Source organism: Ruditapes philippinarum, unplaced genomic scaffold (assembly GCF_026571515.1).
Source record: "Ruditapes philippinarum isolate M1 unplaced genomic scaffold, ASM2657151v2 ctg418_1_1_1_1, whole genome shotgun sequence".
Lineage (NCBI taxonomy): Eukaryota > Metazoa > Mollusca > Bivalvia > Venerida > Veneridae > Ruditapes > Ruditapes philippinarum.
In genome coordinates, this window is record NW_026854655.1 from 200,549 (window position 1) to 218,959 (window position 18,411).

The following is an 18,411-nucleotide window of genomic DNA, read 5'->3' on the forward strand; positions in this document are numbered from 1 at the left end:
GCTCAATAATATTGTATTGTATACAGACCAATCTGTTGTTAATTTAATGGCAAATTAATGCCTCAGAAATCCATTTTTTTACTTCTTTAGAAATGTCAAACATGTGATAAATAATGTTTCAATAATGAATTTAGAGCATGTTACATGTTTAAATACTGAAGAAAGTAGCGCTGAACGTGCAGTTATGTGTCATTAAGGTAGCCTAATGTAAACAAATTAGAGTTATGACTTCCATACAAAATACTAATTCACTATAATTATACCAATTACTGACAGAACAAAAAAAAAATAGTTCATGTATAATGGGAAATGGGTCTATTTTGTTTTTAAACAGTAGCAAAATAATAAAAATAATAAAGATTTTGAGAAATTAAATCGATACCATTTCTGATGCATAATTGATCTTTAATGAATTTCAATGTCAAAATACTGAAATAAATATATGTTTAGCTACATCAAACTGCACAGAAGTAAAGAAGTAATTGATTTAGAAACTACTGGTAAGATAGGTACAGCTTGAAAGCAGCTGTGGTTCATGTAGCAAATCTTGGTATGGCTTTAATGCTGGCAAGGTTTGACCCTGTAACCCGCTGTGTAGGAGAGGCATCGCATAACGAAGCTATTAACTATCATTTCTCCATAAGAAAAGGAATGTATGAAAGATCATACTATGGATAAAAAAGCATTTTCTGTAATAGTCCTAGAATAATTGTTGTTTTTTTTTTGTGCTGTACAATTTTTGACATGTCTTTGGCTAGTCTATTCAGGAAATCCTAAATGTTTAGGATTTAAGTTAGACTTTTGGTCTATTGAGACAGAGTTAGCCCTAGAGATTCTGTTTATAAAGTCTTTCTGGGCAATGTCTATGAATTTTGTTCTGTTGTAGGTTGTCAGTTAGTGGGAGGCAAGTGCGGGCCATTGTTCCTCCCGTCGAGGCTCGGTCACGTAACTCAGGTACGCCATCAACTCACCTGTCTGAATTCTCATTTCTCGAGGAGGAAGTTTACGATTCCGAGGGTGATTATGAAGAAATCATTGCTGTCGATTACAAAGATATGTAAGTACTAGGCTATATTCATTATTTTTATATGATGGAAGAATTTCTTGTCAATTACCTTAATAATAATGTTTGTTCATGATGTTATTGCTGTCAACCAGCGAACTTGGCTATATGATAATTTTTTTTTAATTTACATAAAACATTTGCTGTCAATTACTTATAAGATTATGTCATTCTGTTCTCGGGTCATAAACAATTTTCTGCCAATAACCGCAGTATGTAGCTTCCGAATACTGTTCTATTTTTCATTCCAATAACTGACATTGTTTTTATCAGTTACATTAGAGGTAGTATTGTCATTTTAGATACTTAATAATCAAAATGAAGCCATTGTTTAGTATAAAGGGAGGTAATCCAGAGTTTGTTCCAAGACTAAGCTGAGTACAGTTGTCTGTCTTACATTGAACATGATTTTAAAACAGCCCTCTGAATGCAATCATATCTTTAGAATGTTCATGGAAATGATATTCTTTTGTATCAAAGGCATTTTTTTACAAATAAGAATCGAAGATAATAAACAAGCTTGATACATAAGAAATGAAAAATTCATTCCTGCCTAATTGTATCAATTTTATGTATATGTATAGAATGGAAAATGGATAAGTATACTAAAGACTAGTAACAGTGTATAATTTATGAGGACAGTGTAGTGTATTATATGAGAACATTGTATTTTATGAGGGCAGTACATGAGCATATTGTATTATAAATGAGAATTATGTATTTTATGAGGACAGTGTATTATACATGTATATGTTGAAAGGTGTTTAATATGAGGATATTGTAGTATACGAAAAAGGTGTATTATATGAGGGTTGTAGTGTGTTATATGAGAATAGCATATTATATGGGACATTGTATTATATATGAGGACAGTACGTTTTAAATGAGCACACGTTTTATATATTCATATAGCACTATATTATATGTTGACAATGAATTTTACAAGGGTAATGTTTTATATGAGGAAAATGTTTATAATATGAGGACAGTGCATTATATGAGGGGAATGTATTATATGAACACAGTGCATTATATGAGGGCAATGTATTATATGAACACAGTGCATTATATGAGGGCAATGTATTATATTTGAACACAGTGTATTATATGAACACAGTATATTATATGAACACAGGGCATTATATGAGGGCAATGTATTATATGAACACAGTGCATTATATGAGGGCAATGTATTATATGTGAACACAGTGTATTATATGAACACAGTGTATTAAATACATTTTGTTTTTTCTTTCAGTTATGAAGACCACCATGAGAATAAGAAACAGTTAACACCGCGGAGAAGACGCGTAGCATATCCACCTATAACACCAAATGCTTGCTTCAAAGATAGTGTTGCAAGCTCCACGTTTGATTGCATATGGCAAGAGGTTTGTATTTTCCTTAGCTCTTTTGAACCCTAACTGAATAAAATATAGCTTTCTGAGCCACCAGTATAACACCAATTTAGTTTGTTCCTCAGTGAAGTATGAGAAAAAAAAAGATATATTTGGTTGCTATTAAACCATTGAATTTTTTTAATAGATATCCCTATAAATGGCATTGAGTGAATGCATGTAAATGCATGTCCGAATCAAGTCAAGTTAAGAAACTTGGAAAATTATATTTATTTTATGTTTTTAATTGATTTGGACCATTTAGAAAAGAGCTATTCATAGTAATAGTTGTAAAAACATGGTTATAGTCCATTAAGTTAAGGGATTGATACCAAATTTATCATAGTATATGAACTAATTGACTCACCATTTCAATTACAGGTTATTTCATGGATAAGACCGCTGTTGAAAAAATACTCAATAATTGTTTTAGGTAAGATATTGATTATTTATATATATATAACTGTTCATATCATGCAAATATAATTATTTTTGTTTTTTTAAGCCGCCATTCAAACTTAATTAGGCAAGTTTCTTTTATTCTAATAGCCTAGAGATAAAGATTTTCAGCATGAATATAATAGGGGTAATGATTAAGGATCTATGGCTAAATGTCAGATAAAGGACATAATAATTTACATATTACATCTTAAATGATGCGTTAACAAGTCGTAATAAATCTCATTATTAACTAGACAACAAGTGCAAGGCTGTACATTCATTCCATTTACACCAGTGTCACTGTTAGATAAGAATTTATTTTGTCTTCCTTGTCATAAGTTAACATTAAAAAAAAAAAAAAAAAAAAATTCATATGGCATAAGTGCGTTTATTCATGGACACATTTTTCGTCCCGCTAAGCTCAAAGAGTTAAATGGCGCAGCTATGATTTAATAAGTGCAATAACGCATGCAAGCATTCATGTTTTTTGTATATGCCAATTGACGCAATAAGTAAAATTATAATGCATAAAGTGCATTAGTTCATTCAGGTTGAATTTGCATTTGTATTGAACTAATGATGCAGTATAGAAATACATCGTAAATTTATATGGAAAAAAACCACACACGCATAGGGTCTATGGTAATAATTGTATAGACTGATGCCCAGCATTTATAATTTTTGCTATGTCATTTCTTTTCCAGATGATAAAAGGAGGAACCAGTCAATCCAGAATATATCACAAACATTAAAGAATGCATCAACACCAGGGCCCCCATCAAGAGAAAATTCACAGATCAGGGTAAAAAAAACATCTTATGTCTAGGAAATAAATAAATCAAATTTAACTCAAGCTCAATTGAAATTTTAAAAAAATTTTATTGCTAATGGCAATGTGTTAAGTTTGAATCCCAATTTGAAATGTATTATGAAATTTTAAAATAATAGGCTTCTTGGAGAAGGAGAAAAAAATCTGAAAATAATTACAAAATTTGAAATAGACAATTAGTTATTGAAATTTTGAAAAAGTTTTAATATACTATCAATTTATAAAATGTTCATTTATATTCATATCAATCTGTTAGTCATTGTGTACTAGCCCTGCTAGAATCACTTTTAAAAGATAACCAATTTAGTATTGGTAATTTTCTGTGTCAAAACCTAAAAAAATATTGTTTTGTTTATTTACCCTTGACACTGGAATGAATCATATGGGCAAGCATCTCAGGAATGAATCATATGGACAAGCATACTCTTTATTTATAACTTACTTTTATAAATAGTTTTTTTTTAATTATATATGCTGTAAGTTATATTGTATATACATGTATGTATTTTTATAGTATAATCCATTGGGTGCACGAGCACACACCATGTTGGCACTGGAGAGACCGGTAGAATCACCGAAACTGGACGGTGTCCTTCAAATATCACAGAAAATACCTATACACAGGGAGACCTCAAAAATATTATCGTTAGTACAATCTATTTAGATTATCATGCTATTTAGTTTAGTTTATACAAATTTATTTTAGTTCGATTGTATGGAAGCTATAAGCTTATTGAAACACTCTTCGAATCTGTTCCTGGAACCAACCAGTACTAAGCAATGAATGTAAAGTTTCTTGCTCAAGGAAACAACGGCTTGACCCTGACAGGGTTTGAACCCACGCGGTCAGCAATCCTTAGATTACTAAACCGACGCGTTAACCTCTCGGCCACGCCGCCAATTTACCATGCTATATCATGCTATTTAGATTATTATGCTTAAGTTAGAATATTATGACAAACTTTTTAGCTAAGATTGAATAAGGGGAGGTAATTTTGTTAAATTCTTACCAGAATTCAAAATTTTAATGATATTTCTGAAATTAAAAGATCTAGGTGACAGGAATGGTAACAATACCCCTGAAAAAAACGATAATTTCAGACTCAGTTTAATCAAGATCTGTTCATGAACTGTTATAGTAAATGCAACCCAGCTGAGCCACATATCACCGGGTTGAACAGTAGATGTGTTGCATTGTGCCAGATTTGTCTGTATTCATTCTTAGGAGTGAAAGTCACGACAAAACCAACATAATGGGTTTGCGCAGTCTGATCAGGATCCATGCTGTTCGCTTACAAACCCTATGACAAGTAGAGAAACTGATAGCGAACAGCATGGATCCTGATCAGACTGCGCGGATGCGCAGGCTGGTCTTGATCCATGCTGGTCGCAAACCCATTATGTTGGTTTTGTCATGACGCGGCTCATTTGGAATTTATGTTTTACATTTGGAATTTATGATAAACATGTATTAAGATAAAAAAAATATAACAACACTGATATAAAGTTTGTGTCTCTTGCTGCTGTGCAGTAAGTAATAAGCATGACATTGTAAGGGGAGATAATTTTACAAATTAGTCTTTATATAAGATTTTTAAGGTTTATAAATATTATGCTGCCTCTCTATAAGAAATGATTGCTCTACTATAGTTTGAACTGTATGAATAACCACAGAAATACGTTTTACTATTAAGCATATAGTAGAGTTTGTTGTTGTTGTTGTTGTAAATGTGAATGTTAGGATTTTAATTGATGTATATAATTTCAGTGATGTATCTGAGCAGCAGATGGCGGTACAGTTAGCAAGGCCAGTGTCTAGTATACCCACAATGATGCGGCGGCCGGGCAGTACTCGGTACCCACCAGGTGGACGTGGCAGAGGAAATGTCAGGCTCGCACCTATCTCTCATGACAATAGGTCCAAAACACCAAGTGTGGTATGTATGCCATAAGAAGTGTTCATATAAACATGTTTATAACCTGATCTTAATTATATTCATTTTATTTAGTTATGACAATAAAGGTTGTGAACACATAAATTTTTTATTTATTGTTTTTATCTTTGTATATGATAACCAAAATAAAAAGAAACAAATAGATGTTATGGCAAATTATGTTATATTTCATTGTAATTCTTATGTCAAACTATGCCATATAGCCTAGAAATTTTATGTCATATTTCATTCTCATTCTTATTTTCACTTTAGTGCAGTAACAGGTAAACTCCATGTATAATTTGATAAGAGTTAAACAGTTACTGCACTAATGTGACGTAATATGTCTTATTTCTATGTCTAACATTTATGTCATACATTATGTCATACATTTATGTCATATATTTATATGGTATATATAGCAGGATGAGGAGAGGATAGCCGTACATAACCCGTTACTAGTGAAGAAGATAATTCCACCTGGTATCCAGGGTCGTCTCTCATCTCCCCTTTACAATACTAGAAATGGTGCTGCCTTACCCCCTATTGGTACCCCTATGGAGCTTGAACCCAATGTTCGTCTACAGGTGAATATTCCTGATACTTTCAGGCCATCTTATTTATAAGATAAGCATAGAACTTTATTACAGGATTTGTTATTTCATATGAATTTATATTATACCAGTCAAGGAAAGTGTAATTAAAGGGAGTCTGTGGCAAGCTTTATAACATTTTGCCTTGACAGGTTTTGATAAAAATCTGTATGAAATGATAGTAATATAAGATCATGTTTATCACATGATATTACAAAACCAAAAAGAGGTGCAAAAGATTCCAAAATTACCATTTGACTTAGAATTTGTACATTAAATTGTCACCTTCGTGCAATAACTGGTTAACTCTTATAAAATTTAGAAGGACTTAACCCATTACTGCACTAATGTGATGAAATGTAATGTATAGAAATGGATGTATTACATGGAAAACAATAAAGGAACATCATGTGATAAATACAGATCTTTAGTATGTTAGAAAAAAAAAAAGGAAATATGTTTCATTATGATTTCATTTGTTTTAAACTTTTTTCTTCTCAGCGTAAACTATTTTATACTGCTTACAAGTAAAGCAGCAGGTACAGTGGTTAACCCTTACTCTGCTAGATTATTGTAATGAACTTGTCCTGTTTTGAATTTGGAACTGTCCATTGCCAAATTGGGGGGTGTTATGTCAAAAATCTTAAATAAATGTACACAGACTGCAGATTCACTGGCAATCTTTGCTCTTTGTGTCGCCTCTATGGAGTAGTGTCGACATATAGGGATCACTTCTCCGTCGTCTGTCTGTCCGTCCGTCACAAAACTTGTCCGGACTATTCCTCATAAACTACTGGTGCAATTTCATCCAAACTTTACAGGAATGATCTGTACCAAGTCTAGTTGTGCACTGTCCGTCTGTCTGACTGTCTGTCACAAAACTTGTCCCAACATGAAATTGGCCATTATGAGGCGACACATGTGATCACTGATCGCTCTTTTTAATGGAGGAAGGAACTTGGATACACATTTTGCCCTGGTTTTTGCTGGAGGAAGGGACTCCAGATGATTCACAATTTAGCCTCACTTTACTGGAGGCAGGGATTTCAAATTATCGGATAGCCTGGCATTTTACTGAAGAAAGGCACTTAGATTTTCACAGGCTAGCCTAGATTTTTTTATGGAGACAGGGACATGTCATTTTCACAATTAGCATTTAAGGGTTAACTGCTCAGTCATAAACCTGTAGATATAAATCAGGATTCAATATTCTTTTTTTGCTTATATTTGACATTTTGATTTTGACATTTGATTTGAAATAGTTTTGATTATGACTTAAATAGATGTGAGTTTTATTTATTCACAAGAAGCCTGAATAGCTTTTGACAGGTTTCAGTTAACCTCTTTTGTTAAGAGATTTGTTTAGATTTGTCAGTGCATCAAGTAAACTTATAAATCAAATTAGATAATTGTTACTTTTGCTATTGGTTGAACTTAGAAAGACAAGATGTGAAATCAAAACATTTACATGTGAATTTTAAGGTTTATGTGTAGTACTATCATTTATTCATTCATATAAAATCACTCATTTATTCATTTCTTTATTCACATTCATTTATTCAGTCATTCATGTTCATTCACTTATTAAGTCATGGTTTGAATGTACTGCCTTAAGTATCAGTGTATATGTAAATAACAATAAATGGTTACTTACTGATCTTTGAGACAATCGCATAATATAGGATGTAATTATTTTCAACAATACTTCATTAAATCCTCAATTATTTTTACTTGAATACATTAGGTGCTACATGTACTAAATAAACAGTTTATAACTTTTCTTGCTTGTTATTGCTAATATTTCAGTTATTAAACTTATCCTTTTTGTTAACTATGCCTGATAGAATGTACTTGTAGATAAAAGCAACAACTTGACTTCATAGGCTCCTATTTTAGGCTTATTTCATAAAGATTTTCCGTGCGTCATTAGATGTTTTAATTTTGCCAAATGTTACTTTCTTTATCTAATATTTATTCGTAAAGCATTTATTTGACAAGATTTTTGTTTGTTTGATCTGAATTGTTCAGAGGCTTGGTTATTCTTCCTTGTACAAAGCAAAATGTGCCTGACTTTGCACATGCTGTAATGATTTAAGTAAGACCTAAAATTTAAGTTAAATTAAATTAAATAATAAAATTAGGTCATTTGTCCATTTAAAACTGAATCAAAATTTTTATAGTAATGATTGGCTGGCAGATATTAAAAACAAGCAATTTTGTTGGTCAATTTCAATTTCTTTCCATAGATTCAACCAATCAGATGCTAGTAATTAACACTAGTCTCAGTTTCATAATCTATACATTGTTCTCCTTAGAAAGAAGCTAATTTAGAGATTATTTCCAAGAGTTTATTACGACTCTATCGAAACTTATTTCAAATTTCAATAGAGATATGATAGTGTTGTGTTGAACCTTTGATACTCATCTCTTCAGAGAAAATTCTTTGTCTATCCTTATCAAATTTACAGTTAGAAAGTCTATATTATATAAGAAAGATTAACTTCAACTTTACAGATGCTATTAAAATGTACTCCATTCACAAACCACACTTTAATAGTTGAACTATTAGTTGTATATATACTGTAACTTAGAAAATTAGATTAGAGATAAGCTAATAAAACAATAGGTTCAAATCTGTTCTTCGCCACTACATTTTTACAGAAGAAGCTGGTGTCAAGTCGAGCAAGCAGCGCGGTTGATAAGGATTTAAGAGTTGCCTTTAAGGAGCGATTTATCAGTGCTCAGGACACAAGGCCTAGTACCACTCATGCTTTTAGGGTATATAGATCAATAAGCATCTCTATGATCTTAATGTGATCACATCAAGCTTTTTTCGTACACGGATGTGATCACATGACTTGCTCAAGTCACATGGCTTTTTACCTTTTCACCTGACTGGGCACTTTGTTACAAATATTCTTTTTTTGTGTGTACTCAGATGCATGGGGGTAAAGGATATATATAGCAAAATTGCATGAAGAAAAAGCATGTGTGCAAATTACAACTACAAAAAGAAATGTAAAATTATTAAGAAGACATGGTGTACAGGTTTCAGATTTATAAAAAATTTTATTTCCTTTCATATTTTTTTTTTTTTTAGGAAAACTTGCTTTTTTTTTCCAGCTCACATGCTTTTCCTATGTCACCTGTTTGAATTGAATGCATGCTGAGTATATAGTTTACTTCTCCTGCAGGTTTTGGGATTTGAACTTTGAACTTTTCTTTATGATATTTATGTATATTCCATTGTTTATTCCTTGTTGATTTTTTTAGTTTTCTTGCATTTTTGTATACCCTAAGAAAAAAAAGATAGCACAGACTTGTGTCGTGCGAGATTTAATTCAACTACCATTGGTTATTTTAGTATGAGGTTTTATTTCCCAAGAGTCAATACAGATGTATCCAAATTTCCATTTGAATTTATGGGACATTTCAACATCTGACCTAGTTGTGCATATCAGAGTTGTGTCCCTTTATAAGTATTTTTGTATGAGTTACAGCCCTATGTATAATTGCCTGTTACACATAAGTAAGACTCTGTTAATTATAAGTTTAAACAAGTCTATCAACAATAATTTTTTTATTGAACTTCTATAGCAGAAAATCATCCCTTTAAAGGGATTTGTTCTTAATGGAAAAAAATTAAAGATAGAGGTGCTTATTTCTGAGTTGAAATTCACAAAATGAAAACGTTTTTCATCACACCACAAACATATAGCTGTTTTTGTTTGGACAACACTCAGAGTGTTTCACTCACATGTTCACCATAAGATATGTTAGTAACGTTCACTTAACAAATTAAAAATAAAAATTTGGTATTTTGACTTCAATTTTGATTTAAAATTTTTATTTAGTTATTTGATTATTTGATATTTACATAATCATAAGGCTTAATTGTTTTAAGTTTTATGAAAACACATGCTTGGTAATTTTACAACATTTTTTTTTTTGGACAAATTGTCTTCAATATGTAACTGGTGCTTGTAGATTTAGAAATGTGTGCTTGCTTAAGTTTAGATTTGCTTCTAGAATTTTAGCGCTGTATCTATTATTGGTATATGGTTTTCCTTGCTTACATTTTCATCCAGTTTTTAATTCGTACTCTTGTTTTTATATATCTGCTAATTTATTCTGACCAGTAATAAAGTTTTCCTTGCAGGGAGTTTTGTATCAACAGATGCTTTTTCAACATATATATAAAGAGTTGTTTCCCTTGGTTGCCATTTTAAGGTTCAAACTTAATAGTTTCAAGCATTATGAACATAATTATATAATGGTGACTGATAAAAAAACTAAAATAAAAAAACTTTTCTTGCCATAGGGAAAGAAGCTTATTACTGACTATCAATCATGTTTATGTTTATTTTTATGGATTTACATATTGACCCTTAAAATGGCTTCTGATATGTAAAGGGAGATGAGTTTTGTAAAAATAAAAATTCTTGCAATTGGCATTTACCTCCCTTTATCTGATTTTACTTATATGGTAGTTCAGAATGGGGATTATTTTGTTTTGCATGTTAGTCATTGGTACTGGTGAACTATAAGTATAGATGGAATTGCCATGTCAGCCGTAACATTAGTTTCTCCTCAAAAAGTATGTACCAGTCAGATAACCCTCAAAATGGTCAAACAGATGCCTTCAGTTTTGAACAAAAATTTTATCTTTAAATGATATAATTTTCATAAACATTTGCATGGATTATTTTACTTAACTTGATATGTGGCATAATTTTATGAGACCCTGTATATGATTGTACTGATGATTTTTGTTAGGGGCCCTACCTTGCTGAATTTCTTAAATGGACTCGTCAAGCTTCCATTTTTGGAACTGTCCATTATAAGTTTTTGGGATATTTAATGGTCAGCCATCAGTATAGAGCTTGGTTAGCTTGCACAAATGTGCAAGTTTGACTGTCTCTATGTTGGTGGAAAACGGGAACCACTCTAGGTTCCCGTTGGGTCCTGGTTAGGAAGGGCTTGAATTAAATATAAAAAAAATCAAGAATATCCCTACAGAACATTAATTTTATTTTAGTGAGTGGCACAAAGCCATGGCCCTGTTGTTTTAAATACATGCATGCAGCAATAAAAATGTCCCTGGCTTAGTTTACCCTGCAAAGCTTACCTAAGAAAAGCATGACCAATTGTTTCTTCTCTTTAACCATTTGTATCATTGAAAATGAATCATTTCGCTGAAATAAATTTAGTTTAAAAAAAAAATACTCAAATTTTGTAAACATTGATTTTAATCATAGCGTTTTCTGTACCTGAAATCCCTTTTGTTAATATAATGGGGTGTAATATTTCCTGGATATTGAATTTTGAAATAAAAAAAGTATCTATTTTGAAATATCCTGTGTATAATAATTATGTTTTGAGTAAAGTGGCTTATTTTTAAATTATATTTACTTAATAATTATTTGACAAAGTGTTGTGGAATAATTTTATCTCTATGAAAGTTTAGACTATTTTTCTTGGTCAGATTGATTTAATTCTTCCAGGGAAATAATTTGGCCAATAAATGCATACAAAATAGTTTTAATGAATAAACAGAGATGCTCTGTTAATAGCATACATAAAATAAGACGAATTACTTACATGATTGTATTTAATGTAATCTTCTTTCATTCTTTTTTTTTCAGTCGGAGACACCTCAGGGAATGGCTAGACGAGCATCAACTCCATTCAATAATTCCGTTGCATTTAATAACTCATCCTCATCCAGAAATCTTAATTATGGTAACTTTTGACATCTTCTTTCCTCTTTTTTTCTTTAACTTCAGATTTAATAATGTAATTAGGTAAAGAGATGATAATGTGTGTCAGGTTTGCTATTTTGAGAGTTGAAGTGTTGTCTTCATAATTTTATATAATCAAATGTGAACTAATTAAATAATCATTTGTGTAATATAAATGGGAAAATTCAAAAAAATTTGAAGAAAGCTTTGATAATGATGGTTATATTAAGCTTTTAAGATGAAGCTGAGTCAGTGTAATTATGTTTCAGTATATGTAATTATATTTCAGTATCTTAATTATATTTCATTATCTGTGATAATTATATTCAAGTATCTGTAATTATATTTCAGTTTCTGTAATTTTATTTCATTATCTGTAATTGTGTTTCATCATCTATAATTATGTTTCAGTATTTGTAATAATAAATCATGTTTCGTTTCAGTATCTGTAATTAAGATTCAGTATCTGTAATAATAATTTGTTTCAGTATCTGTAATTATATTTCATTATCTGTAATTATGTTTCATCATCTATAATTATGTTTCAGTATATGTTATAATAAATCATGTTTCAGTATCTGTAATTAATATTCAGTATCTGTAATAATAGTTTGTTTCAGTATCTGTAATTATATTTCAGTATATAATTATATTTCAGTATCCTTATTTGTAATAACTATATTTCAGTATCTGTAATTATATTTCAGTTTCTGTAATAACAAATTATTTTTCAGTATCTGTAATCATATTTCAGGTCCAATGCATCTTGATATTCGGGGAAATGGTCTTCAACCGTCACAAGATATGGGTCAGCTTGGAACTATTCCGTCCGAAATTCTCGAAGATCCGGAGGGTATTGAAGAAACCGTACGAGCAAACCAATGGAGTAAGTGTCAGACTGGTCATCCATTTTATGTATAAGAGTATGGTATTCTTGGAGTTGGGCTTTTTGTAGAAACATTCTTGCTTTATATTGATAAACTATGATCAAAATTCTGTTGTAGTATTTTGTTTGAATGTTCTCATTTCTTGGATATTGTAGATCTGTGAGATTTTAGGGAATGGGGGAAGGCAATACTTAGAATATGGAGAAACCCATGTTCTGTTGTCACATGTCTAGTTAAAACTGAAACAATGTTTTGTATTGTGGGCGTTTTTTCACAAACTTGTCAAGATTGATTTGCAGATCTTTTGCAGTTTTTAGCTCGACTTTTCTATGAAAAGGGGAGCTATCCTACTCGCCCCGGCGTCGGCGTCGGCGTTGGCGTCACACCTTGGTTAAGTTTTTCGTACCACCCCACTTTATTTCAGAAGTATTACAAGTATGGCTTTGAAACTTACCATACTTGTTCACCATCATAACCTCCATCTACAGACAAGAGTACATAACTCTGTCAAGGTTTTGACAGAATTATGGCCCTTTTTTGAACTTAGAAAGTGTATTGAGCTTGGTTAAGTTTTTTGTACCACCTCACTTTATTTCAAAAACCATTGGAGGTATTGCTTTGAAACTGACCATACTTGTTTACCATCACGACCTTCATCAACAGACAAGAGGACATAACTCTGTCAAGGTTTTTGACAGAATTATGCCCCTTTTTGACTTAGAAAAATACATTGAATATGGGTAAAATCCACTTATTGCCTTAACCCTTTGAGATATTGCTTTGAAACTTTTAATGCTATTTCACATCATTACCCCCATCTGTACGCAAGAGAAGGTAACTCTGTCAAGGATTTGTTTTAAAAATTAAGGCCTTTTATCGACTTAGAATCTTGGTTAAGTTTTTAGTACCAGTCCACTTTTTGACTGAACTGTTTGAGATATTAATTTGAAAGTTGGAATACTTGTTTACAATCATGATTCCCAAACATGTCCAGGAGAAGGTAATTCTGTCAAAGATTTTATTTGAATTATGGCCCTTAACTGTCAATGTTTTGTATTATAGGCAAGCACTAAAAAACTTAAAAAATCTAAAAAAATTCATTCCTATCCACTGAACCTGCAGTGTTCAAGGGTATCACACAATTCAGTAAAATAATTCTTCACTAAATATCTTAATGCTCATGGCCATTGTTCACTTTAAAAATACAGAGATTCTTGTATTGCCTTTTACTGCAAAAACTTTTTTTATTGGCAAGCAATAAAAAAGTCGAGCGCGCTGTCTTACGGACAGCTCTTGTTATGAACATCTTTTTAGCTATAACTGTGTTTTTCATTGAACATTTATTGAGTCCTAGTTGTAAAGTCTTTCATATAACAGCATAAGATATAAATTACTTTACTGTGTAGGTTTTTATCTCATCATTCTGTATTACAGTAATGAATCAGCAGTGAACTTTGACTTTTTTGACCATCAAGTTATATATCAGCATATGACCATTTAAGGCGTTCTTAGGATGACGTCACTTAATCGTTATGAATGAAGTTGTAAGTTCATAAGCTACTACAAGAAAAAAGTGCATAATGAGAATATAAGTTTTCATAATTTCTGTCCTGAAAATAATTGATATGTAATATGCAAGAAAAAGAATCAAACACCGGCTCTCTGTGCAGACGGGCATATCTTGCTCTTGGGTAACTGGTTAGCTGAAAATCAGTAGAGCCTCGTTACCACTGTTAACAGTCCGTCTCGAGCTAGATATTCTGGTCTGTACAAGCAACCAGTGTAAGATTCGAAAAGGTTTGCACAAGTCACATGTTCAGATTCAGTTGCCGATGGCAACCTAAAGGTAAAAATATTAGCAGGAATAATGCCCTAATTATTCTTCCTTATGCAACCCCACTTGACTTTGTGCTATTAACCGCTTAATTTTACAAGTTTTGATATGAAAACCCCTCTCATTAATAATAGACTGATCCAAAATTAAAGCAGGACTAGTCCATTATACATATTAAGTGATATATGAATAAGGGAGATAATATGTGTGATTATAGAGTAATGTTGAATAAGAAAGCAATAATTTGTAACTACATTTACCTCTTTCAATTTTCATTACTGATACATTACTGTAATTGATTACAATTACTCATTTCTGTTTATTATGCATTTCTTTCTAGATTTGCTATTACAACTTTAATATGTCTTTTAAATTTTCTCTCTTTTCTCACTTTTTTCTCTTTTCACTTCTGTTTCCTATTTTTTGCTTGAAAGTGTCTTCCTTGTAAGTTTTGATAATCTGCATAACTGAATGACAGTTTCCAATTTGTAGCTACAATTAAAGTGGTTAATAAAATTTCCTATTGTTTTAGGTAAAAAAAAACACATTATAATTGCAATTCTTAAGGTGACAACGGAGTCAATTATTACTGAAAATACCTAAAATGAGATTCTTTGCTTAGTAAATTTATCAACCTTTTCTGAACACATTCGTGATTTAATTTTGGAAACAGTTAGTCCAAAAAATGTGTTTTTAAACGTATTAAAACGGTACCTATACTATTTGTATCTGCTATTCGCGTAACCTGTCAATTATCGATAACGCTCCGCCCCCTGTTGAGGCATCAATGAGGGAAATCGGTAGTTCCATATATCCGTGAATTACCCGTCCATACTGGTCCATACTACTCGTAATTCATGTATCGTACAAATACCGTACATCTTTTATGAATATCGTCTACCTTTTAGTTAGCCTTTTTTATAAAATAAGAAATTGTCGGCCAATGTACGTAACTTAATGTATGAAACATAAATAATTAAGCATAGCGGCAAATCGCACGACCACGGGTTGATTTAAAATATAGTTGCTAAAATATCCATAATGTGTGAAAATAATTTGTCTGTCCCGTTAATCTGATAGATATTACATTGAGTTTATGGACTTTTGTACGGATTCATTGGCTTGCTTTACATTCAACCTCGTTTTCTAACAATGTCAAGTAAAACAACAACAAAAACAGACAACATTTTTAGCTCGACTTTTCTATGAAAAGGGGAGCTATCCTACTCGCCCCGGCGTCGGCGTCGGCGTCACACCTTGGTTAAGTTTTTCGTACCACCCCACTTTATTTCAGAAGTATTACAAGTATGGCTTTGAAACTTACCATACTTGTTCACCATCATAACCTCCATCTACAGACAAGAGTACATAACTCTGTCAAGGTTTTTGACAGAATTATGGCCCTTTTTTGACTTAGAAAGTGTATTGCGCTTGGTTAAGTTTTTTGTACCACCTCACTTTATTTCAAAACCATTGGAGGTATTGCTTTGAAACTGACCATACTTGTTTACCATCACGACCTTCATCAACAGACAAGAGGACATAACTCTGTCAAGGTTTTTGACAGAATTATGCCCCTTTTTGACTTAGAAAATACATTGAATATGGGTAAAATCCACTTATTGCCTTAACCCTTTGAGATATTGCTTTGAAACTTTTAATGCTATTTCACATCATTACCCCCATCTGTACGCAAGAGAAGGTAACTCTGTCAAGGATTTGTTTTAAAAATTAAGGCCTTTTATCGACTTAGAATCTTGGTTAAGTTTTTAGTACCAGTCCACTTTTTGACTGAACTGTTTGAGATATTAATTTGAAAGTTGGAATACTTGTTTACAATCATGATTCCCAAACATGTCCAGGAGAAGGTAATTCTGTCAAAGATTTTATTTGAATTATGGCCCTTAACTGTCAATGTTTTGTATTATAGGCAAGCACTAAAAAACTTAAAAAATCTAAAAAAATTCATTCCTATCCACTTGTTCACTTTACCATAAATTATGTCATAATAAAATAATTCTTCACTAAATATCTTAATGCTCATGGCCATTGTTCACTTTAAAAATACAGAGATTCTTGTATTGCCTTTTACTGCAAAAACTTTTTTTATTGGCAAGCAATAAAAAAGTCGAGCGCGCTGTCTTACGGACAGCTCTTGTTTATATGACTTTTGGTAAGGTGTCCCTGACAAATTTCTAAACCATTTTAGATTGTTTAAGGATGATCATTTCTCTATGAATCAATAAAAAAAGATATTAATATATACTATCAGTGAATGCTCTGAATAAATTGTTCGCCAGTAAATCGAACACAGTACTAATAAACCTGGGACAAAGTATGGAATTTATTGTATATCCCAGTAGAAACTGGATATCTATGCCGTGCATAGATGATTTTCATGATAAAAGAAGTCATAAAGGTCAGATCATAATGATCGAGTGATACCTTTTATTTCTATTATAATATGTCAAGCATTTATTTCAATTTGGAGGAAGAAATATATAATATCTCGTTTTTATTTTTACATTTACCATGGACTTTAAAAGACCATCAGAAGCTCAGTTTTTTGTTATTTTAATTTATATTTTAACGGAATTTCATACACGAATACACAGACAGAGTGACACTGGTATAATATAATAATAATGCTGATGATAATAATCTTCAAAAGTGAAACAATTAAATACCCCGCTAGCGGTGCGCAAATACGTTCCATTTCCCCCACCGAGTGCCTCAGATTTTACCGAAAGTCACGTGACATGTGCGACCGACAGTAAATCACGTTAAGATTTGAAGAAATTTCTGTTATAAACTGATATTAAGCAGCAACTTTTTTATTGGTCAGATGTCACTGGGTCATAAAATGTTGTAAGAGTATGTTAGCGCAACTTGTGACCCTCTCTGGTGCGATATTTGTGTATTATGCAATTATTTAGCGTGAAACGTAGGGGTCCGAGAGAGAACAGCCGATTTATGACACTTCGTTTGATGCGGGTCGGACTAACTTTGAATCGGCATAACTTTTTTAATAATCAAGCAATTAACATGGGGTTTAAAGCACATGAAAGGGAATTTATTTACGGAGGGAACCGTGTCAGGGATTTTTGTTTGCTCAATCAGCGACTTAATTATCTTTAATTACGTAATATGTATGGTGAAAAAAGTCGCATAAAATGTTTGACGTTACGTAATATTTTTTTGAGAAAAGATAGAAAAAATTTGAGACACGGTTCCCCAGATATTATAAGTATGTTTATTTTCCAAAAGTTTGATGACAAAAAAATAAAAAATGACTTTGATATGACGATTTAAAATTTTAGGATTTTTATTAAAAATCAATCATTTACAAAGGCATTTTTTTCAAATATGTTATTTTTTATGTTGATCAACGACATTTAATGCACAAAGATTAAATAAATATCAATAATTACTAAAATAAGTTGGTTAAAATGACATTTATGTGAGTACCACGGAAAGTGTCTGTTGTCACCTTAAATTCTGTGATTTCTCACATAATGACATATAGTAACTATAAGCCTTTTAAGACTGTCCATCTTTGAATAGAACAATAAATACCATGTATTATTTTTAGATTAAAGTTTAAAATTGTGTTCTGACTCAATAGTGGACAGTGCATGGCATGATCAACAGAATTTGTATCAGATTTTTATTTTGAAATTGGAAAAATGCTT

At 31.6% G+C, this 18,411-nt stretch overlaps 1 protein-coding gene across 1 annotated transcript in view; it reads left to right on the top strand.

Annotated features, from left to right (window-relative positions):
• LOC132740694 (protein FAM149B1-like) overlaps window positions 1–18,411 on the top strand; it is a 49,970-nt gene that overhangs the window by 23,775 nt on the left and 7,784 nt on the right. Inside the window, 10 exon segments of the mRNA XM_060728661.1 lie at window positions 887–1,057; window positions 2,322–2,454; window positions 2,842–2,893; window positions 3,606–3,703; window positions 4,245–4,375; window positions 5,499–5,667; window positions 6,090–6,251; window positions 8,919–9,035; window positions 11,903–11,999; window positions 12,753–12,884. Of these exon segments, the coding sequence (XP_060584644.1) occupies window positions 887–1,057; window positions 2,322–2,454; window positions 2,842–2,893; window positions 3,606–3,703; window positions 4,245–4,375; window positions 5,499–5,667; window positions 6,090–6,251; window positions 8,919–9,035; window positions 11,903–11,999; window positions 12,753–12,884 (1,262 nt within the window).